Consider the following 22,970-nt stretch of genomic DNA (forward strand, 5'->3'; position numbering starts at 1 on the left):
AAGCAAATATAAGCCCCTTTCACACTGCACATTGGACATTGCTGGGTCGCCTTCTGTGTGAAAGCAACCATGTCCCGGGATTGATTACCGAATTGAACCCGGGTCGGGGACCTAGAAACATTGCGGGGTTCGACCTGGGAGGAGCGCTGTGTGAACAAAAGCCAGATCTAATTCTGTGTCGAAGTGATGACACGCGTTATCGCGTGACTCTTTTAACGGCTGTTTTGAAGGAAGATCAACGTTCGCGACGGAAACCTATGTGCAAACTGTAATGAAGCAGAGATCAAGTTAGTTCCTCACTTTCCGCGCTGACGGCGAGATCGTTTGCTTGCTTCAGTGAAAGTATAACGTGCCTAGCGTTGTCGACTCGTACATTACACGTCACACGCTGATGTCACGTGTCGTTACGGGATCTTCAAGGGTTGTGTGTGAAAGCACGCACATATCCTGGGTCATCACTGGCTGTGTGAAAGTTCAAAATCTAGCGACCAGGGAAAAATTGCAGGAAAACTTTACCCCTGTATTTGCTGGAATGGCAGTGTGAAAGGGGCTATAGAGACGTCCTGCTGTAGTCGTTGCTGCTGCTGCTCTCGTTCAGTTTCAGCCTCGGGATCTGATTCTGGATCATAAATAAACGGCTGAATCTGACTGTTAGCCATGGTTTGTTTGTCACAACTTCCAAATGCTCTCAACGCAAAAGCCTACTCACACTTGTGATTCTTTAGCTCCGCCCACACGTCACGCCTACAGCTGCTCGTGTTTTTCCGAAAAAAATCGGCACAGACTATTTTTCTCTTATAAATATAATAAAACTAAAGACTTTTTGGAGATATGAAGGATGCAGTACTACTCTATAGGTTGAGTGGAAATGAGCATTTCCCCCCCCCCCCCCCCCCCTTTAAGTACAGCTCAGACAAACAAGGAAGCATGTTTTTTGATTCATGTTATGAGATTTTAATTTACTTACTGAGATTTGGCATCTTAAAATATACATGCAACCAAAGTTTTTACATCTCGACAAACAAACTAACCGCCACAACCTAGGCAACAAGATCTTTCACAGAAAGATTATAAAACTCCATAGAGACTGCAAACAGAACAAAAGCTATTGCAACTGAATGTTATTGGTGTTACAATTCAAGTGAACAGAAAACATATTACACAGTCTTATATTATTCAGGTTTCTTTTTTTTGTTTTTTTGTTTAAAGTAATAAATCTCAATGAACTGAAGATGTAAGACAGGTAGAAAGAGCAGAAACAATCTACAATGTTTGACCTGATCATTCACAGTGTTTGTAGCAGTCATCTGACATTATAATCATTTTGTATTACGAACTGAACCAATTAGAGATCAGTACAAATTGCATTTTCACGTTGCACACATACATTTCATATACTCTTTTTTTCTTTTATTTTTTTTTTCTTTGCGGAATAATAAGACGGTTAACATTAAAATACACATAAATCAATCCCTAAAGCCCCTTCATCATTCATGCATCACATCAGTGCTTATTTAATGTGCTTCTTTATAACCATGGAAAACCACAGACTTGAGAATACACAAGAGCTTGTCCATTTATGCATCACACAAGTCTTATATTTCATTATACAGTGCTTTTATAATACAGTCCGTTTCATCCTTTAATTTAAAGACAAAAACAATACACAATTGGGTAGAGGTGTTAGTGGTGGTAGAATATAAAGATTATATATATAAAAAAAAATTAACAATAGCATTCAGTATGAATCAGGAGATTTTATATTCTTAATTACTCAAATAAGCAAAAAAAAAAAAAACGTTTTTTTTCTCAGGTGTGATATATATATATATATATATATATATATATATATATATATACATATATATATATATATATATATATATACATATATATATATATATATATATATATATATATATATATATATTTATTGAAAGGGATTAAGATGTAATAGATATCTCGTTAATATAAAGGAATTAATACAGGTAGGAAATACTTCATGACCTGAGTGATCTTTGCATTGTTGTTTGCTTTTGTCTAGTTTGTTTTTCTTTAACATGCTAATAGGTATGAGGTATGACAAAATCAGTTCCTGCATGATTCATATTTGCTGGTAAGAGTTGCAAACTTAACATACACACATATAATAAGGAATGCAAAGTTACCTCATAATAATATGTTTTTTGGCAAAACGTAAAGTGTGTATATGGTAAAATGTTGTCCAGGATGACACAATTACACCGATCCACTTGCATTTGTAATTTTGTTGTTAAGGAAATGGAGTAGTAAAATAATTTATGAAAGGTCACTTTAAGTTTTAAAAGAGTACCTTGTGTAAATTCTGTATCACCTGAGATATACAGTACTAAAGCTGGCTTTTATACCTACAGCTGAGTTTATTTATTATTATTATTATTATTATTTAATTTAATGAAAATCTCTCATCATGTTTTAATGCTCAAAAACGTTTTATACTATGTACTAAAATAACTGTATTCCCTCATATATCTTTACTACCTTGGAAAAAGCCAATAGACCATTTTTTTAATAGCATAATGTAATTACCTTGGTTATGAATAATGCATTTGGCACTTTAAAATAGCTGTAACCTCATTAATAAAAAGTATATATATATAATAATATCCTACCAGATTCAGATTATTTCAAGTTAAAAAAAAAAACACTAGCACAAACTAAAAATGTAAAATAATATTAAAAGGACAGGCAGAGGGCGGCATGCGGTCTGCAAAGTGCTAAGTTGCTTGTGCGAAGAGGAATACCTATGGCAGTGCAGTGTTAAGAGCTGAGTTTGTAGGGCATTTGATCTTTTTTCAGCTGCTCTTGGCATGTTGATCCTGCTTGTCTACCTCTGGTAACTGCTCTCTCCAGAAGGTGAACTGGCTGAAGGTGTCTGAACAGGGGAAGTCAGTGGTGTTCCCTCTTATCAGAAGAGGGAAGACATGATCCACAACCTCACACAGACGTTCATAACTGTAAAATACACAAGAATATATGAATTAATTTACTGTCAGACTGACAAACTCCAAACTATTGGACACCTAATGTTAGTGTATAACAAGAATAATTGATAATAATGGAAATTACAAAAATATTTAAATGTGAAATGTCCAGATGCATTAATTATAGGGGTGTGACGAGATACTTATCCCACGAGAGGAGACGAGACAACTGAAAAACACAAAATGCAAAAAAGTAGGTGCATTTTGAAATCAGATGGTACTTTATGAAATTAAACATCTATTTTAATATTTTTTTCTATTTTAAAAGATTTTTCCACAAACACAACTGACAGGCAAGTAGTTGCACATATAAATAGTATAAATATAATTGACAACACACACACACACACACACATATATATATGATCTTGGCTAATCTTAACTGATCTTAACGTCTGTTAACTAATGACTCAAGCAGCCGTTTGCGCCGTGGTGATTTTTAAAAAAAATGGAACGTAGGCCTATTTTTACTTTGCACGTGACTGTTTTGAAACCGTGTTTAGACCCGTGTTTCCCTGTGTCCGACCCGACCCGAACCCATATCCGACACAGTTGGATATTTTTCACCCGTTTCAGCCAAATTTGGTTGCCAAATTTTTTCTAGTTTACAAATTCCACGACATTCTGCGTAAAACTGTGAATTCTGTATTTATGACTGGAATAAAGAATACATTGCAGAATTTTCCTGCTTATCATGCGGCCACTTGCCTGATGTGAACATAATATACCAGTGGTGAAAGGACCAGTGTAATGCAAATATATCTGAAAGCTCTGCATGAGGATATTGTCACGTGGCACGAGAACTCATCACACCCCTAATTAATTATATTACGGTAACGTGTGATTTTTCTATTTTATTTATTATTCTGTTTTTTACATTGAGAAAAGAAATGTTTTCATCAGATCCAGAACAGTTGCATTCACTTACGATGATATGTTGGTCTTTGCATGTTCTTGGATGAGCTCTCCCTTAGGATTCACAGTGAATATTCTGTTTAAAGGCACTCCAACCTCTTTATATGAATAAACATCCTGGAGAGAAGAACATTCGTTAGAAATTTGGATATGCGACACTGGACCACAAAACCAGTCATAAGGGTCTATATTTATACATCATCTGAAAGACAATTAAATAAGATTTCCATTAATGTATCATTTGTTAAGAAAGGACAATATGTCCGAGATACAATGATTTGAAAATCTGGAATCTGAGGGTGCAATCTAAATCTAAATATTGAGAAAATCTCCTTTAAAGTTGTCCAAATTAAGTTCTAAGCAATGCATATTACTAATCAAAAATTAAGTTTTGATATTTTCAAGATAGGAAATTTATAAAATATCTTTATGGAACAAGATCTTTATTTAATATCCTAATGATTTTTGACGTAAAAGAAAAAATCAATCATTTTGACCCATACAGTGTGTTTTTGGCTATTTCTACAAATTTAACCCATTGACGTAAGACACATATATCAGCTGAAGATAATGTTAGCAGTTCTTGCTACTAGTACTTACCGTGGCTCTGTTTCCAAAAGCAGCATAGAAGGGTTCTGTGTTTGGATAGAACAGGTTTTTAATGTCGGTCAGACATTCAATTTTAAACTTTTCTGGCTTCTTCTCAATGACCTCCCTTAAATTAAAAGAAAAGAAATCAGTTACAATATGGCATTCTCACAGTTTTGTAAAGCCTATACATGTTTTGTGTGTACAACCTGTGAAATGCAGAGAACAGACTACTGGGACTAAGCAGCACAGGTCCCATGGGTAGCATGGTGCCTCTCTCATTAACCCAGTGCAGGTAACCCCGGGTCATATCAGCCATGCCAATCGCCCGCGCTGAACAGTACATAAACTTGTAGCCATTCCTGATTGCCAAAGATAATAAGATATATTAGACATTTCAAAGTGAGCTCACATTTAATAGATGTGCATGCTCTCTCTGTGATGTGGGACTCACTGGCTGACTCTGTGGTAGAGACGGGCAATGCCCTGATGGGTCCAGTCTTTACCCAGAGTGGGTAAAATGTGGCCAAGGGTGTCAGACCTGAAGGAGATTTAGAAATTTAATCCGACAAACCCATTACATTGCCATAAAAAGTTGTCTTGAGTAGTCTCACCTTGTGATGGTGCCATCAATATCTGAAATCACTATCTTGTCATCCCAGTTCCACAGATAAATCATGCCCTCACAGCGGCACGTGCCCTGGTACTGGGTGGTGACACTGAAGACCACATCATTGGGGCCATCTTTTAAGTGCAGACTGGCCTGTAAAGAATATGTTTGTAGCGTGGGTTTCTATAGCATAGTCTGTGACTGACTTTACAGGCTTTGTGGAAAATGAGATGCTTACTAGCTCTTCTGAAGACAAACGAAGAGTCTTCCTGTAGCAGTGGCCTCCAGTGCTGTGGAGAACTTCAGGCTGATTGCTCACAGGATTCTCTTTAGCACCTCCACTGTCATCTTCACTGGATGATGATTCATCCTTCAACCTATGAAAAACACCACCAGCCAGTCCACAGTTAAAATGAAAGTGTTGTGTACCTTATAAATAATCTACATTCTCAGTATTGGATGTGAGAGACCTTAATGAAAGACATGTTCACACCAACATGAACGTTTAGTGCAAAAAAATTGGCGCAATAAATGTTTTAATTTGAATGAATGGCTGTTAATGTATCTGTACAGACACAAAAATGTGCATGCCATCAATGCATCACTTTTTAAAGGAAAGTAAAACAAAATCTCATTTCCACTGCACTTCAAAGAAACTGGCCACCCAATAAAATTTGGTGCTCACAAACTGTTTTTCTGTACTCTTTTATTTGGTGTTGTGTTATACCATGCAGTTTTTGGTTAGAATATATATATCAAGTGCAAAAACTGAACCAAATTTTCATGCCAAAAATTTGTGTCGGTGTGAACAGGACCTAACAACATCATATTTATAACTTCACTTAAGGTGAAAAATGACCAAAAAGTGCAGAAGATGAGCCTGTCATCTAATAGCCAAAATATACAGTTGCAATCAAAATTATTCAACCCCTTTTGACCTGCAAGGCATTTTGCTGCGGCAAACAAAAGTTTATGAAAGCAATTTAACAAAGGCATCAGTAAAGTATTAGAGAACGTTTGTTAATACACTTTTGAGTGATTATGAGAATGGAATGCTGATGAATCATGATGAAATTCAAATTGTCTCTAAACATTTGTTCAAAATTATTCAACCCCCCAAAACTCAAATTTTGTGTAGAAACTTTTATTCTTTAAAATCACCAATTAACACTGTCTGTAAGTGCTTAGAAGCTTCTGTCACCTCTCTACTACAGTCTTGGCCCATTCATTGCCTGAAAAAGCTTCCAGATCACTGATAATCTTTGGTTTTCCCATTGACCACTGCTTTCTTTAAATTCAACCAGATATTTTCAATGAGAATTAAATTCTGGAGACTGAACAGGCCACTCAAGAACAGTCTATGTCTGATCACTGAACCAAGCAGAAGTAGATTTGGATTGTAATTTGGGATGACTGTCCTGCAGGAAAGTCCACTGAACATCAGCTTCAGTCTTTGCACCAAAGGCATCACAATTCTTGTCAAAATGGCCTGATACTTCAAAGAACCCATGATGTCCATCATACAGTCATGGTTTCTACTTCCTGCTACAGTTAAGAAACCCCATAACTAGACTGATCCACCTGAGCTTTGCCTGTTTTACAGTGGACATACAGCTGATCCATGGATCCAAAAAGTTCCAGTTTGGTCACATCACCCCATAAAACATTCCTCCAGAGCTCCACATGCCTACACAAATTGATTTCATCAAGTTCAAGTCTGCCTTTTGTTCTTCTTGATCAAGAGTGGTATTCTGCAAGATGCCTCAACATAAAGGCCACACTTGTCTAGTGTTCTTCTTACACGCTGCATTGAAATGGTTTTCCTCCTTTCATCGAGTCATCTTGCAAGTCTATGGCTTAACATTGCAGATTTTCTGATTAAACATTTTATGATATTGTGCTTTTTCTTCAACGCCCTCAAAGGTTTTCTGGTAAAACACACTTTAAGCTAAGGGAAAAGGCTGAGAACTGTGTCTCTAGGAGTTTTTAATGTCTTAGAAATCTTCATATAGCCTTAGCCTTTCTAAAGTAATACAATATATATTCTCTTTAGCTATTGTGAGATCTCTGTTGACATTTTTGGTACTCAACTTCAGCACATGCATGGGCTAACTGTATGTATGTGTAACAGCTCAAGCTAATTCTGTTTTTAATAGAGTTTCTAAAGGCTTAATTGTGTTTTGAGACTGTTTTATTTCTAAATATGATTCATTAGGTACCTGCTCACAGATGCTGTTCTTATAGAATCCTCTCCACCTTCAATCTGGTCAGATGCTGATTCCTGTTGCGGTATGAATGATAGTAATTCTGTTACATTTTGATTTGCGTGCTTTTTTGCATATATAATATTTGCAAACCTGCAAAGTCTGGAAGTATTGGAATAACATTCACTGGTAACATTTCACCATTATATTCAATGCACAATTATTTCCTATATAAAATAATGCAAACATACGGATTTGGAGCTGTTGTTTCTGCCTCTCCATGAAAACCACCAGCGTCCTCCTTTCTTGGGCATCTTCTCCTTCATGATGTTCTCCACAGTGGCCTGGAGCAAATGCACAGAGCCCCTGATACTCAAAACTCAAAAACTAAATGATTAAATGGATGACTGTGACTGAACAAACATGCAGCTAATAAATCAACAAAAAATTCATAAAGACGTACAGGACTAGAGCCGAACACACTAGGAAAACAGTATGTGAAGAAACCAAGAGCAGAATAGACATAACTCAGGCAGGAATACTTAGTGCAATGGTGCACAATGGGATGGGATGGGGGAGATCAATTAAAAAAAAAGAAACGAAAAGCAAGGAGGAGGGAAGAGACAAATTTAAATGCCCTGGAGTGCCATGAGAGCCGGGGTGTAGTATACACAAGGACTTTAAAAAGCCATGAAACACTAGCTGGACACTTGAGAAGACAAACAATACAGAAACAAAACAGTATTTTCAATCACTGTGATGTATTTCATCATCTATTTAATCCATGCTATGCATTTGGTAATAGTTAGTAATGAGTTTTAAATAAAAAGGTGTCCAAATAATTATAAATATTAAAAAGTGAGACACATCCAGTGATTTTTTTATTGTATATGCAGGACAATGATGTTTCCAAATGAACAGTTTCTTTGTTTTAATCCACCTGCAGGGGGCACATGAATTCCACCCTCAAATAAATAAAGTTATTAGTTTAATTTCAAATCACTGTAATTTATTTATTTCAAATATTTTACTTCGAATGGCATTACTATAATGTCTGACTTTGACATTAACAAGTTCAGATGTTAAGCTTTATTTAAACTAATATAAGACGACATGGTCAGTGTTGGTTGAAGAGCTGAAGAGCTTTATGTACATGAAGGTGTTGTTTATGCAGTCCTTACCTTTGGCAAGGGCTTCTGGAAAACCTGCATGGCGAGTACAATAGGAGCGGCTGTGGTCCAGTTATAATACCTTTGTGGAGAGAACAAAATGTGTGAAATAACTGAGAAATGTAATAAATGACTTAATTAAGAGTATTTTGTCAGCATCTTAATAAAATACATTATATATGTTTTTAGGATTTAAGGATTATGACATACTTGGTGCCAATCTTTACGACCAGGTTGGGATCATCAATAATAGATGGATTATCTGCAAACTCCTGATAAGATATGGCTCGTTCTTCGAATTCCTCTGTGAATGAAAGATTTAATGGCTTAATGACTTCCCCAGCTAATGAAATCTAGAAAAAACTGGATGTTAATACAGAGCCTACAGAATCACAGAACAGCTACTGAAAATACATGATTTTACACTACCACTGAAAGGTTTGGGCTCAGTAAGATTTAATGCATACTCGGTGAAAAGTAATTCACCAAGTTCAAAGGTGACAGTAATGACATTTTACATCAAGCTACATTTTTAAATATATTAAATTATAAAACAAAAAAGAATGTATTTTAAATTGTAATAATATTTTCACAATATTGCTGCATTAACTGTATTTTTATTTAAAAAAAGCAGTTTTTTTAAATAAAAACATGCTTTTGAAAACATTAAAATAACATTACCTTCCCCAAACTTTTTAATAGTTGTTTAAAGGTACATCATAACTTGTCCTTTTACCTCTGGTGATCTCTCTGTTTTCTGACAGTCCTCCACAGAGAGAGATGGCAATATGAGGCAAGTCTCCTAACTGGTCAGAAAAGCTGTCCACCCCACTGTCCATCCCACTGCTGCCCACTGACTGAGGGGACTGATTGGCACTTCTCGGATCTGCCCCACCCCTCACAGAAGTTGCTCCATCACTGAGCAACAAAAAAATAAATTTGACAATTAAAAATCATTTTAAAAAAGTTAGATTACATCTGGATCATAAATGAACAAGTGAAAATGTACCTCTTTGGAAAGTACAAGGCTGCCACCTCAGGCTCCAACTCTGTGATGTCATCCAGATATACTCCATCTGATCCCAGGTGCCGGCTCCTTTTGTCTAGGAATTGATGTAGTATGGCATTGCATGTTTTAAAAAGTAGCCGCATATGTTTTGCTTTGTAACTTTATCATGAAAGGTTACATACCTTTTTTCTTGGATGGAGAGTCTGTCTTGCTAATGGCATGAGCTCCAGGACTGTGCCGCCCCTCCTCTAGGTCTGTGATGAGATGGGCTGCAGCACTGATGGCCTCCGCATCTACAGCAGCGACAGATGTTGCCTCTTCATCCTTGAGATCAGGCACATACACATCACTGCCCTGAGACTCAACCATTGCATCTCCAGTGATGGCTCTGAAGTGTCTGCTTTCAGATGGTGGGATTGATCTTGAGGTCACCACCATAGGCTCTGAAATGGGCTGCAGGAATGATGGCTGTGGAAAAAGAAAGACGTTGAGTTAGCTGCTTCACATTTGTTAATGTGGCATGTCTAGTGAATATTGTACCTTTGCAGCATGAGGCAGCTCTCCCCACGTCCAGAGCATCTCAGGGTTGTCCGGTTTCCCTTCTCTCCTCTGGCTGGTCAGCAATTCGGAGTCACTCTTGGGTGTGGATGGCAAGGAGCCATTTGGGCTGCTGTAAGGAGAAACGAGAGATGTTGAGAAACATTTGGATTAACTGTAGATTTGTATTTATACAGCTGTTGTGAAATAAGATAGGAACAATGCCTTCAACTGTTAATTACTTGTATTGCAAAACTGAATACCATGCTTGACAAACAGTAAAAATCATGACAATACATTAGAGAAATGTAAGGCTTTTAAAGCTTAAGTTACTGTTTATGGCTTTGTTTAAAGTTGAATTACATTGTTTAGCGATTTACCTGTGTGTGGACTGAAACATGGCTGTTTGTTGAGGGCAGGAAATGGATAATCCTGAACTGGTGGGAATGGGTAAAGAGCAGGTCTTCCCCAACACTTTGCTGTTGCTCAGAAAACAAAGGTTTATTTTCAAATGTCCATGATTTTGAATTTCATATATAAAATAAATAATATACTGTATAAGCATAATAATAAGTCTGACATACACATTTTGGAATTTCAGTTTTTTTCCACGTCACAGGCTTAATTGTTGTATCTTTTGCTATGTATTGTATATGTGGTATGTTCATTCTCTTTACTTCAAATTTGTGACTGTATTTTGCAATTGTTACTTAGTTTTTCATAATATGTAATGTGGGTGCAAGTAGGAAGTCTTAAGTGGCATACCTTTGAACAGCCGTCCAGTTCTCTTCAGACTGTGTGTATGTGCTGCTAGTTCCTTTCACCTGCTCAGCAAATAGCTCACGTGACATGGCTCTGAAAACACATACAGTATAGGCAAACACGCAGGAGGTAAAAGTAAGACATTGTATACATTTAGTACATTTAGTCAAGTACATTTACGTTCCATGCATATAGATTTAGCCAGGGATAATCTGCAGTGCTTGTCTTCAACAGACTCATTATTCTAGGAAGACAGAGAGCATTGTGGGGTTTCCAAAGAGCTGGATTCAAACTGCTGCTTTGCCGAGCAACACATTCTTGAGTTTAGATTCATTCCCAGCTGACTCTTTTTGGCCTTGTGAGCAGTGTTTTCCCAGCGGTCTTTACTGTCACTTTTTAAATCGATTACTGGAACCTGGGAAGCAGGTTCTTGGTAATGCAAAGCATGCAGTGCACTTCAAGATTGACTTTTAACTTGCTTATCCAGATTGAACAGATAAAATACATAACTTGTGGTCCACTGGGAGTGAAAGAAGGGAAAAGGATATTTATGATGTTAAACTGGCTTATATTGCAAATCATTTCTTTTCTCAGATATGCGGGGGTATTGCTAGATTGCCCAGCATTACAAAGGACTCCCCTCGAGCCGAGGCCAGAACTGGCATGGTTTCATGAATTTCGTGGAAAAACATTGGAGGGGGTGTTTGAGCCGCTTGTTTACTTGAGCAATAGGACTGGCGACCTCTTTTTCTCGACTTAGCCTCTCTCTCTCCATTGCAGAGCTTATTCGAAGAGTGAACAAACAGACACAGCCCACATCACAAGACCACTGCAATCGGATTCATTCCAGCAAACAAATTATGCCACTGCAATCACATAATATGCAGTGTTTTCAAATTAGTCAAGAGGAGGAGGATCTCTCTGCATTCTCAGATCCATCTGTCCTAAATGTTGCATGTTCTATGCTCTGTACAGGAAATAAATTAAGCTCCACATCTCTTGTTAGGCTAGGCTGAACTGAAAAGTGGGATTTAGATTCAGTGTGAGATCTTGGTAAGACCACTATCCCCTTTAACCCACATACAGCGAAAGTGAATGGTGACCAGGGGCTGACATGCTTCAAAGACACCATCGATCTCAGCTCTCAAAACTAATTTTTTTAAGTTTGACACCCCCTGGTATAGAAAAGAGTGGCATGGACATTGTTCAAAATTTCTGCTTTTGTGTTGCATGGAAAATACAGCTTTAGAATGACATGAAAGTCATGTGTAATATTACTTCTCAAATAAAAAACGTTCTCCATATCTACTGTTTGTTCTGACCTGCTTCCTGCAGCCACTGTATCATCATCAGAACTCATTTCAATGGGAAACATGTCCTCATCTTCAGAAAAGTCTCCGTTGTCTTCTCGCTTTATGCTGTCTACTTGAGATTTTCTTCTCCTCTTCCTTCGCTTCTTCATTAATGAACTTTCACCAGGGGCCTGCATGGGGCCCAGGGTTTGAATGGAGGTTCCGTTTCCAGACTCAGACAGACGGGACAGGCCTTTTCCAACTTGGGCCTGCATGAGGGCAGAGCCCTCTGAAATTATGGGCGATGTAGCCAAGTGCAACGGCACCATCTCCTGAAGAGAGAGAAATTATAGTACTAAATGTAGGCATTCTTTAGGGAGTTTCTGCATTTTAAAGGTTTTTATTTTTCAATCTTTGGAGGAAAACATCTAGATCTATTTGGAGCAAATATTCTAAAAAAAAAAAACTATTCAAAGTAAAATATTGGTGAAAAAAATTAAATAATGTTAACTATGTAGTTCCATTACCACTGAGAAATATTTATGGCCTGTAAAATGTCATAATTCACCCACTACTGGCAGGTGTTGCAAAAAGTTAATATTAGACCCTGGTAAAGTGTGTTGTAGGCAAACAGTTCCCTTACAAAAACACTGTATATTTACAAACACAACCACTTACTCATATAACCATGAATGTAGACTCTAACCATGTATTTAGTTTGACTGTGTCCACCTTAATTCCAGAAGCACAACACTGTGACCCTAATGCCTTGTGACAGATCACTGCATCTTTCATTACAGACAAATGCATGCATGTGCCACAGCTCTGAACTGTCTCTAAGTCATGGTTTTAGAAGACATAAGTGCATAGCTGCAAATAAATATATGATAACATAATGTTCAGTTGTTTAAGTCACTCAATTGCCCTTGAGAACCAGACGGCCAACACTGCCGGCTCATATATCAGTTATCACTCCCATTGAAGCAGACAGACCATAATCAAGTCTAGCTCTACTTAACATTATCACCACAACACAAATAGATACACTGACTATACAACAGCTGGAACCATCACATTAACTAATACAGAAAACCAGAGTTCTTGAGCACTTTAAAATCACTTTTCATTAAAGGAGGAGAGGATAAAGTTAGTCGGACCACAAACTAATGCCATTGGTTGAGGTTGGCAGAGGTTACCTTCTCAGGATACTCATTTGAGTAATATAATCTGACATTTTGTGTATGGTATTCCATGAAAAAGAAATCCCCCTCAGCTGCTTTAATCTTTTGTACCGACAACAAGACAATCCCAAGTTCACTGCACTTCAGTGAAAAAGGCTCTTCTGCATTAATAAATGCTATTTTAAAATTGCTAAAAGACTAAACACAGTATGTTGAGGTAAAACTGTCATACATCATTACAAGGATATGAAGTGTGTATGTATGTATGTGTCATACTTGTTTAAAACACACTTTCTCCACTGTCATTGGTAATAAAGGAGAAAATAAAGGCAAAAAATGCCCCCCCCCCAAAAAAAAAAAACAGCAACAACCAGTTTATGTATGAAAGTAATATTGCATGAAAAGTAGCTAATGTTTAACATATAAAACATATACATTTTCTAACAATTTTGTTTCATGTGATACATTTAGAATTATATTTAATTGTATTTATTGTTCATTGCTAATAAATAATATAAAGAGATTTAAACATTTAATCTGATTACATTTTTTTAATGTGGATGTTTATTTAATGTTCACTGCTAATAAATAAAGGGTTTTAATAATTTATGTTTAAAACATTTGCATTTTATTTACAATTAGATGTGCATTGCTAAGAAATCAAAGAGTATTAAAATTATATGAATATGAAACTTACAAGCCATTACATCTGTAGAACATCATCTCCTAAAATGCCACATCATAGTATCCAATGTGTTAAATGTCCTTTTCTAGAAGTGTTACACTTGTATTCATAACAGAATATCATATTAACATAAATGACGCCATTCAGGAGTTTAGCATTCCTGTGAATGCAATCCGGTGATAGCTCTCTGCTTGCTACTGGCTATATTTAGTCAAATGAAGCACAAACATCTAAACCGGTTCAGACAAATAGACAGTGATTCTGCTGGCATAAAGAATGACTTAATTTAGCGAGCACATAATATTGTTACACAGCTGTATGTAGAGAGAGCATTATTTTAGTAACACTAGCACAAGTGCATCTCTCTTTTTAAAAAAAGGAGACAGAATGTTCCACATGAGGGCAACCATTCTAGCACTTACCGAACGCAATGTACCTCAACAGATATTCATTTCAGGCATTTGTTCCTGTGATGAGCAAGAAACCATCTGTGGTCAGAAAGTAATGGGGACGTGTTTCAGGGCTTTTCTCCGGTGCATTACTTTGCCCTTTAAATTGGCGGGCTTTTTCTTTCAAGCTTGGGAAGCATAAAGACGGGTGCTGTTTTAGACAGGACAACAGTGGCCTTGGCAGAAAGGGTCTGTTCTAGAGCAAAGTGTTCACGCTCGGGTCGCAGAATGCATGTGGTAGGATTGTTTCCAGTAAGCAAGTTCAGATTTCAAGATATGGTATTCATGAGGAGACATGCATACGTACTGTACATACTTGCATATGTTACATTTCTCAGTACACAATGAACCTTGGCTGCAATAAAACAATGCAACAATTTATTGTTTGGTACAGGACCCCAGTACTCACCTCATCACTTTCTGTTTCTTTGACAAAGAATGCTTCTCCATTTTCACCTAGTTTCATATGTAAACTGACTGGCTCCCCATTTATCTCAATGTCAACCTGAGGAGAAAGGGAACATGCACTGCTGTCACTATAATAAAGACAATTTACAACAGTAAGCCATGTGCAACACAAGGCCAATGACAATGCTAGTTTTATCCCATCATAAAACAACATTTTTCCTACAAGTCTAAAACTTCAAAGACTACATTTATGACCATATGTCCATGGCTTTGATAAAAGTTATGTATGTATAGCAGAAATGTACAGTTCAAAGATTAATCAAATTATGTCACTTTTTTCTGTTAATCTTCAGAAGACAAATTAAGATATTTTTTAACCCTTTTGACCGAAGAATTTTACATTTTGAATATTTAAACATTGTAGCTTCATTGGAATGGTATGAAACTTGGTGACTTTCAGGGCACTTGATATGTGAACAACCAAAATAAATTGAAAGCGTGATTCAAAAAAGCTAAGTGCTCATAGAAAATAGTCACACTCATGGTCTTCAGTCAAAAATGACCAACCATAGGAAATGAATGGGAAATGGCAAAAAAATAAAATAATACAAATAATAATAATACAGAACATTTTTGTGCGTACAATCTACAAATCCACCTGTCCTTTGGCTGCACAAGATGAGGACGCTTTTTTTATATATTTCTTGGGTCAAGAAAAAGTCAGAGTTTGAGTCAGAGCTTAAATCTGCCATATAAGGGCGCTTTCCAGTTACATATCGCACATGAGCACTTGAGTAAGCCAATTGGGTGCAGGTTAATAAAGTGTTTGCATGCCAGGTGAAATAAGGGTAATGGATAAATATCTAGTCTTGATCAGTTTATTCTCAAGCCATTTATGTCATTATGTCAATAAAGGGAAACCACATGCATTTTCACAAGCATAATCGGTTCAAAAATATGCATATAAATGCATTCATTGGTTCTCCCAGAGGCTCGAATGTGCTTCTGTAACATGGCAAACAACCTCAAAAGCAAATAAAGAGGGGGTGTGAAATAACAATTTAACACACACGAGTTGAATCAATGAAATGGTATGCTGCAAAAATATGAAAAATTCCATATGCTGCCACCATAAAACATGTCTAAGCTAGTGCTTACCACTTTCTCCCGGGAGCGCAGCACTCCCATCTTGCCGAAACGGACGTGAAAAGGTGAACACTGCAGACTTCCGTCGGGCTGACGCACCACAATTACATCGATACAGCCGGACAGGGTGGCGGGGTTAAGGCCTCTGTACAGCTCCTTCACCTGCACAAAAACCTGACCGGCTAGCTGACCCACGTAATTCATGGTCTGGCTCTGAAATAGAGAGATGTCAAGCTTTTAAAGGCAAACATGAAACTGCTCAAATAAACACCTTAAAATCATCTTAAAATCTCTCTCTTTTTTTTTGTTTTGTTACTATGTTCCAGAAATGTTCATGTTTAATAAAAGTTTAGATGATTCAAACAAGAGTTTTGAGCAGTGTAGAGTAGCGCTTGTTGTTTGTCGTTTCTCTGATCACAAAAGTAAGACAATGTTTAATGTTTACGCAGCGCGATGCAGCGCATAAAAAGACAGTATTAGTCATTATAATCAGTAATTATGTCCCCACTGGATGCTACAAATACCTCGTTTGTAATGGGTTTTGTTGGTTTTGTCTCGTTGGACCGGGAGACGCATTACAGTATGGTAAGGGGTGTAACATTTACATCACATGTTTGAGGTATTCGGCCAATCACAATGACATGAATAGCTGGCCAATCAGCTTACACCTCACTTTTCATGTTTTTTTTGTTTTTTTTTACCTTAAACTGCATTAACACATTTCACTAAACCAAATAAACAAAATAATGTAATTGTTTAGCAACATCAGCCCCTTTAGCTGTCTGTGTGAAAGTGCACAATTAAGTATGTAAAGGCAACTGTGATGTTGATGAGCCATCTGTGAGTGTTTAGTGAGTATGATAAAATTAAACATCTCTACAATAAACAGTATTCGATTGTGTGAAATTTTGCAGCTGCAGCCTAAATGGAGAAGAAAAAACCTATAGCGTGAACTAGCTCTAATAAAAACATGCTGTCTTGCTCAACTCGAGCCAAGATCTCTTTGGCTATTTAGGTGAAAGGTAAAATATCATAGAACCCCCTAAGACTGCAAGCGGTAGATACAATGACATTGCTCAAAAAAGGTGTTCCTTAAGCATTGCTAAGGGTTTATTAATAATGCCTGCTTCTGGCATGCTCTACAAACCCAGAAAACTACTGCCTCTCTGTAGTGCACAACATGTATTGTTTAAAGAAATTAGATAATTGCAAATGTCTGCAATAATAATAATAAAAAAATCCTATTAGTACTATTACAATAGGGCGTTTGTAATTCTAACAGGGCAGAGCAACTTGTCATTAATGGGAAGAATGAAAAATATTTTTTGTTTGTATGGATGCAGAATTCCCACACTTTTTGAACAATTAATTTAATCCCTTACCCATGACCTTTCCAGCTGTTCATGATTACTAAAAGGATTTGAATACAATTTATTTTACAGAGATTGCTGGGCAGATTTGCATTTGTTTGTCAGGTGACAACAGAATTAAACATTTATATTTAGTTCTGTACAAATGACCCTCAGAGGACAGAGTAAAGCTGCCTGTGGTCAAACATTTCAAGCCAAAGAAATATTTTAGGGGGAATACAGAACTAGAATGCATGTTCACTACAGACTTGCCGGAAATCACAGTCACTAATCTTTTTAGGATTTCCATGACTGTGAAAACTCTGGCTTTTAGAAAAACCTGACAATCTTCTTAACCCAAATAATTTGTTCCCCTAGATGTAACCCTGGTATTGTGTAAAAACCTTCAAGCAAGTCTTCATTGTTTATACACAACAGACTGATCCTTCACATTTAGACAGATGCACACAGTCACATGGGACTGACATGGCTCCAATAGTTCTGCTGTTAGATAGTGGTGCCAATAATAGTACAATCATTCAAATGTACAATGCTTCTATAATGTTTAATTTGACACTAGAGCTGCAGGATAACTACTGCATGATAGCTTATAATCACAAACACTTTAAGACTCATTTCATCTAATTATAACATAATATCTTCCAGACAAGGAGGTCACTGCTAAGGTCATTAAAAAGGAATAATGCACACACACACACACACACACACATTGCAATCACCACTGAATCATGGATAATATATCAAATACAGAAATGACATAGACGTTAAAAAACCGTAGTTAATAGAAATTAAATCCACCTTTAGAATTGCTTCAGAAACCGAATGTCACGGATCATTACAGTCAGACCCAATGAATGTAAACAATCATCCGCTGTGCTGTAAAAACAAGCCCCCTTCACAGTGCATATACATATGTTTATCCAAACAAGTGTATGCATTTACGTTTGCTAATGGTTATAAACAGGATGGATATGAGGGGCCAGGAAGGGATGAAATTCTTGTAAATACATACGTGGGACGCGGCAGAGATGTTAGGATGACAGCCATTCAAAAGTACTTAGTGGATCCTCGGAAGCGACTGAATCCGGTCGATGTTCGCTGCTTTTCGCTCATGTATTTTGTCGCTAGCGTTTGACACCCTGTCTGACTGTGCTGGTGTTTTATTTAAAGCAATGTGGAAACTGTTTGCGGTGAGTAGCAGCCCCTGCCTCTGCAGCTGACATCACAGTTAACCCTTTGCTCGCATCTACATTGCTAGCTACGGGACACGACAAACAGCAGTACAGTCGAAGCTGCCTACTGTATCGAATAGAACGCGCGCGACGCGTCTTTCACGTTTGTAGTTGGAGTCGTGACGTCTCACACAGTGAACCAATAAAACACTGATGCGACGCAACGCGACAAGAACGCTACCGTGCTATTCGACACCGCAAACAAGCGGTGTAGTACAATACATTATTTATAGGTATTTCTTTTTTATTTTAACGCAATTAACGTTTATTCGAGACTATTATAACGGCGAGCAGCTCGTTGTACTTGCGTTTTAAATCACAGATCAGTTAATGCATCGACTGAAATCTACAATTATATGCCTAATTTTTATTTCATTCTAATTGTTTGCTGAAAATGCCCTCGAGGTGGTGAAATATAATGCTGACAATGAATTACTTTTAATGCACGCGTTTAATGGATTTAGCACACACACACACACACACACACACACACACACACACAATCTGCTCACGTGGCAGGAAAGCAGCAGCAGCTGAACTGGCATTCGAATGTTTACATTAGAACGAGTTTGTGTCTGTGGCTATAAGTCATCATAGAAAAGATATGTGGGTGCTTGAGTGGAGATTTACTGATTATTATTCCACCACCATTGCATGCTACATCTACATTTAAATGTTGTAATTACATGTATTTTATGTCCCATACAGCTAGTTTGCTCATACTTGCAGATTGGGAAAATTTTGCTTATTAGCATATTATTATCATATTGGCTGTTTATTAGTATTTATAAAGCACATATTCTGCATGACCATATTCTACATACCTAATCCTACCCAATAAACATAGCAACTACTGTACCTTACTAACTACTGATACGCAGCAAACTAAGGGTTTAGTTAAGCAAAAGTTGTAGTTAATGGTTAGCAAGAACTGGACTTTAAAGTAAAGTGTGTTTCTATGAAGTGCTATTCAGGCAATGTACAACCTAAGAGAATTTGCCCATGTTAAAGCAAGGACTGCCCAGCTATCCGATTACACAGCGTACTGTCAGCATGCACTCAATGAACTGTTGTTTTCTCCACAGGATACACCAGAACACTAGAGTACGTTCCAGTTACACTGGCGGGGTTTCTAGGAATCGGAGAATGTGATTTAGATGGTCTGGGCTGGAGACTCAGGAGACTACCGATGCTTTGTTTGATTACAATAAAAGTTAAAAGAACTATATATGAATAAAATGTATTGGTGGTCAAGATATTAACACTTGTGCATATATATTAACATTGTTATAATGTATCTTGATTAGTTTTGCTGTTTCTTGTTAGTCATTATATAATAACATAATACAATGTTTACTATATTTAGCTGTAATTCTTATCTTATCTACCCTAAAGACTGCCCATATGGTTCTTTACAGTGCAGTCTATAAGCTTAAAGCACGTGACTGATTGTGGAAATACATTCCCAAGAAAACCAGTGAATGTGTTTATGGGGAGGAAGGGGGAGTCGCCTGGGATGGGCCATTTCCACCAATCAGAGCCAGAGCAGTCTGTGACACAGGGGTCATGTTTTGACTAAACTGCTGACCTTACCATTGTACAAGAGAAGACTGACACTGAGACTCTTCGGTGAAGTGGGGCCTGTTTTTCATTGTATTTCTGACATCCCAGGGCAGTACATCGTGTACCATAGGCATGTAAAACAATTCAATACAAAACAAATCAATATATGCTTAAAAAGCAAATCAATGAACAGGCAATATGATTGCAGACTGTCAAAAACACAAAAGTGCTAAACTGAAATGCTTAGATGGTAATTAATATAATTGGTAACACTTTAGAATAAGGTTCCATTAGTTAAATGTATTAATTAACATGAACAAACAATGAATAATACATTTATTACTGTATGTATTCATCTTCGTTAATGTTAGTTAATGAAAATACAGTTATTCATTGTTAGTTCATGGTAATTCACAGTGCATTAACTAATGTTAACAAGCACAACTTTTGATTTAAATAATGCATTAGTAAATGTTGAAATTAACATGAACTAAGACTTATAAATGCTGTAGAAGGATTGTTCTTGCTTAGTTCATGTTAACGAAAGTAGTTAACTAACATTAACTAATGGAACCTTATTCTAAAGTGTTACCATATAATTACTAAATGTTTATTAAACTTTCATGCTAAAATAGTTTTTAGCCAATTTTAAATATGTTTACTTATTTATTATTATCATTATTATTATTTTATAATTCCTTGGTTGAGAACCTTGAGAACCTAGCCAGAACACACAGAAGGAACATGAGTGGAAATAGATATTTGTACCATCTTGTCTCTCAAGTGGAGTGTAAAAGTGGAAACGGAAGAACAGGCTTGGCTGGAAGATCATGCTGATGTTTGTTTATAGTCAATCAAGCTAAAGACCCTGTTCTCAAAAACCAGCAGAACAGTTTCCTTTGGGTCAGCACAAGCAGACTCTTGCTCTGCTGCACTGGTAGCTTTACATCATTTATTTCAGCCTTGATGTAGCACTGGCCATATTTAACTGCAGAAGGGGGTTCGATTACATCAATCATTACAAACCTGCGTGTTGCTTTTTAAAATTCAATTGAATGTAGCAACCACAAGCTAGCATTATTATAAATGAATCATTCATGAATCATGAATCCTAACCATTAAGTGGCTTCTTTAATGACAGCGGCTGTGATTATGCAACAGCATACAGCTCCTGACCTTCACTGATATCTGGAGATATTGCCTGACTTTGAATTAAACATCTTATGTTACCGCTTATTAAAAAAGCTCTGGTTTAATGACAACATTGTACAAACATCCAGACACTTTGAAGGATGGATTTGTTTAGCAGTTGAACGCAAACAGCGACTGGACAGTCTGCCCTGGTCAAATGCTCGTGTAATGTGACACAGTGACGCACTCAGTGCTCTTTGGTTCTAGGTCACATAACAGGCTCTAGAAGCAGCTCATGGTGTCCCTATCTATGACTGTCCCGGAACAGACATTTGATACGCAGGTGCCAAAACTCCTCGTATTTCACAGACTAATTAATAAACATCAGAATATAATAAATATTCAAATCATATGTTAAATTATGCATTAGAACATTTATCTCAAACCCATGCATATTATATGTACTTTTGTTATAACATACTAATAATTCATTCTTGAAATGAGAAACATATTTTGAAAACCAGTTTAGAATAATCATTCAGGCCACAATCAACACAAAATTAATTGAGAGTAAGCAATGAAGCTGCACTAAAGCTATTTGAAAAGCTATTAAAAACTACAGTAAAACTTTAAACACAGTAAACCTATTAAATTATGTTTTTGTATCAGGCCCAGACAGACATTTTTCTGTATTTTATTTCATCATACTGAATATTGAACTGATAAATCACAGTCTGTTACCCATGTCCAGCTCGTCTCATTTGGGCTGAATCTCTCATTGTATCCTTCCACTTGATCCTCCGCTATCATGATTCCATTATCCACTCCAGTATATGAAATAAGCCTTTACTACTAAGCTGAGACTAGTCTTTATGCAATGCTTGTGCCAATGGCTGAGCAGTGAGTTATATACCGGGCTTGAATGTGTTTTCGTATACTAATTTTACCAAGTGTGTTCTTGGAATGGTGTCCACAAGCGAAACTTGAGAGGACTGGCATGAAGAGCCTCAAGCGGTCAGCCCCTTTCTGAGAGAGGGGATAACACTACAGCTTTCTCACAATTAGCATATATATATGTGTGTGTGTGTGTGTGTGTGTGTGTGTGTGTGTATAGATATGCACTTAAGCATTCACGAAGATGCACACATGATATAGACTAATTCCATTCATGTGCACAACCAATTCAACAACTGAGAAATTGTAAAAATTTTAGACCTCTGTTTTTTTTTTGCATATTTTATGTGCATAATTTGACTTAAACACAGCTTGATTGAAAGCAATGTACAGTATTAAATAAAAAGTGTAATTGTCTTTATTTTTTCTTTTCTCTCTTGTATTTAATTGTATAGAACAGTTAGTTCCTGTTTTCAAATTTGATTGGCTGAGTGGCATTCTGCTCACTGCAAGCTGCCCGGGTGTGTGTTCACAGTGTGTGTGTGTGTGTGTGTGTGTGTACCCTACTCACTGCTGTATGTGTGCACTTGGATGGGTTAAATGCAGATCACCAATTCCAAGTATGGGTTACCATACTTGGCAAATGTCATGACTTTCACTTTCATTCCAAGAGCCCTGATATTTCAAAAAGCACTTGGTTTCTGGGTTCCAGGCAGACTTTTTTTTTTTTTTTTATGGACGAGTCATTGAATCGTTCATTAAAAAAAAATTGTTCTAAACACTAATTAATAACACTAACACT

General features: G+C 36.9%; 1 protein-coding gene across 4 annotated transcripts; it reads right to left on the reverse strand.

Annotated features, from left to right (window-relative positions):
* Positions 1 to 930: 930 nt before the first annotated feature.
* LOC128031446 (phosphatidate phosphatase LPIN1) lies at positions 931 to 22,174 on the reverse strand. 4 transcript variants are annotated; one of them, XM_052619718.1, is made up of 22 exons: positions 22,016 to 22,174; positions 15,991 to 16,191; positions 14,834 to 14,929; positions 12,140 to 12,441; positions 10,821 to 10,910; positions 10,436 to 10,534; positions 10,059 to 10,188; positions 9,701 to 9,986; positions 9,519 to 9,612; positions 9,246 to 9,427; positions 8,720 to 8,813; positions 8,522 to 8,591; positions 7,592 to 7,684; positions 7,356 to 7,417; positions 5,375 to 5,513; positions 5,141 to 5,289; positions 4,981 to 5,067; positions 4,736 to 4,888; positions 4,539 to 4,653; positions 3,952 to 4,055; positions 3,109 to 3,192; positions 2,860 to 2,994 (listed from the first exon to the last, which is right to left on the reverse strand). In XM_052619718.1, exons 1-21 carry the CDS (start codon positions 22,082 to 22,084, stop codon positions 3,141 to 3,143), a joined length of 2,667 nt encoding a protein of 888 aa, XP_052475678.1. In that variant the 5' UTR covers positions 22,085 to 22,174; the 3' UTR covers positions 2,860 to 2,994; positions 3,109 to 3,140. The 4 variants fall into 4 exon arrangements, with proteins under 4 accessions (XP_052475675.1, XP_052475676.1, XP_052475678.1 ...); XM_052619715.1 differs by lacking the exon at positions 3,109 to 3,192 and having other exon boundaries at positions 931 to 2,994; XM_052619716.1 differs by lacking the exons at positions 3,109 to 3,192; positions 22,016 to 22,174 and adding an exon at positions 18,361 to 18,649 and having other exon boundaries at positions 931 to 2,994.
* Positions 22,175 to 22,970: the final 796 nt, after the last annotated feature.

The sequence above is a fragment of the Carassius gibelio genome, chromosome A17, assembly GCF_023724105.1.
Source record: "Carassius gibelio isolate Cgi1373 ecotype wild population from Czech Republic chromosome A17, carGib1.2-hapl.c, whole genome shotgun sequence".
NCBI classification, from domain to species: domain Eukaryota; kingdom Metazoa; phylum Chordata; class Actinopteri; order Cypriniformes; family Cyprinidae; genus Carassius; species Carassius gibelio.

Coding starts and splice junctions, on each gene's coding strand:
- LOC128031446 (XM_052619715.1), bottom strand. CDS start 22,084: ATGATAGCGGAGGATCAAGTGGAAGGATACAATGAGAGATTCAGCCCA. Junction 10,535..10,820: donor AACTGGACGGCTGTTCAAAG/GTATGCCACTTA, acceptor TCTGAGCAACAG/CAAAGTGTTGGGGAAGACCT. Junction 4,654..4,735: donor CTGTTCTCTGCATTTCACAG/GTTGTACACACA, acceptor TTTTAATTTAAG/GGAGGTCATTGAGAAGAAGC.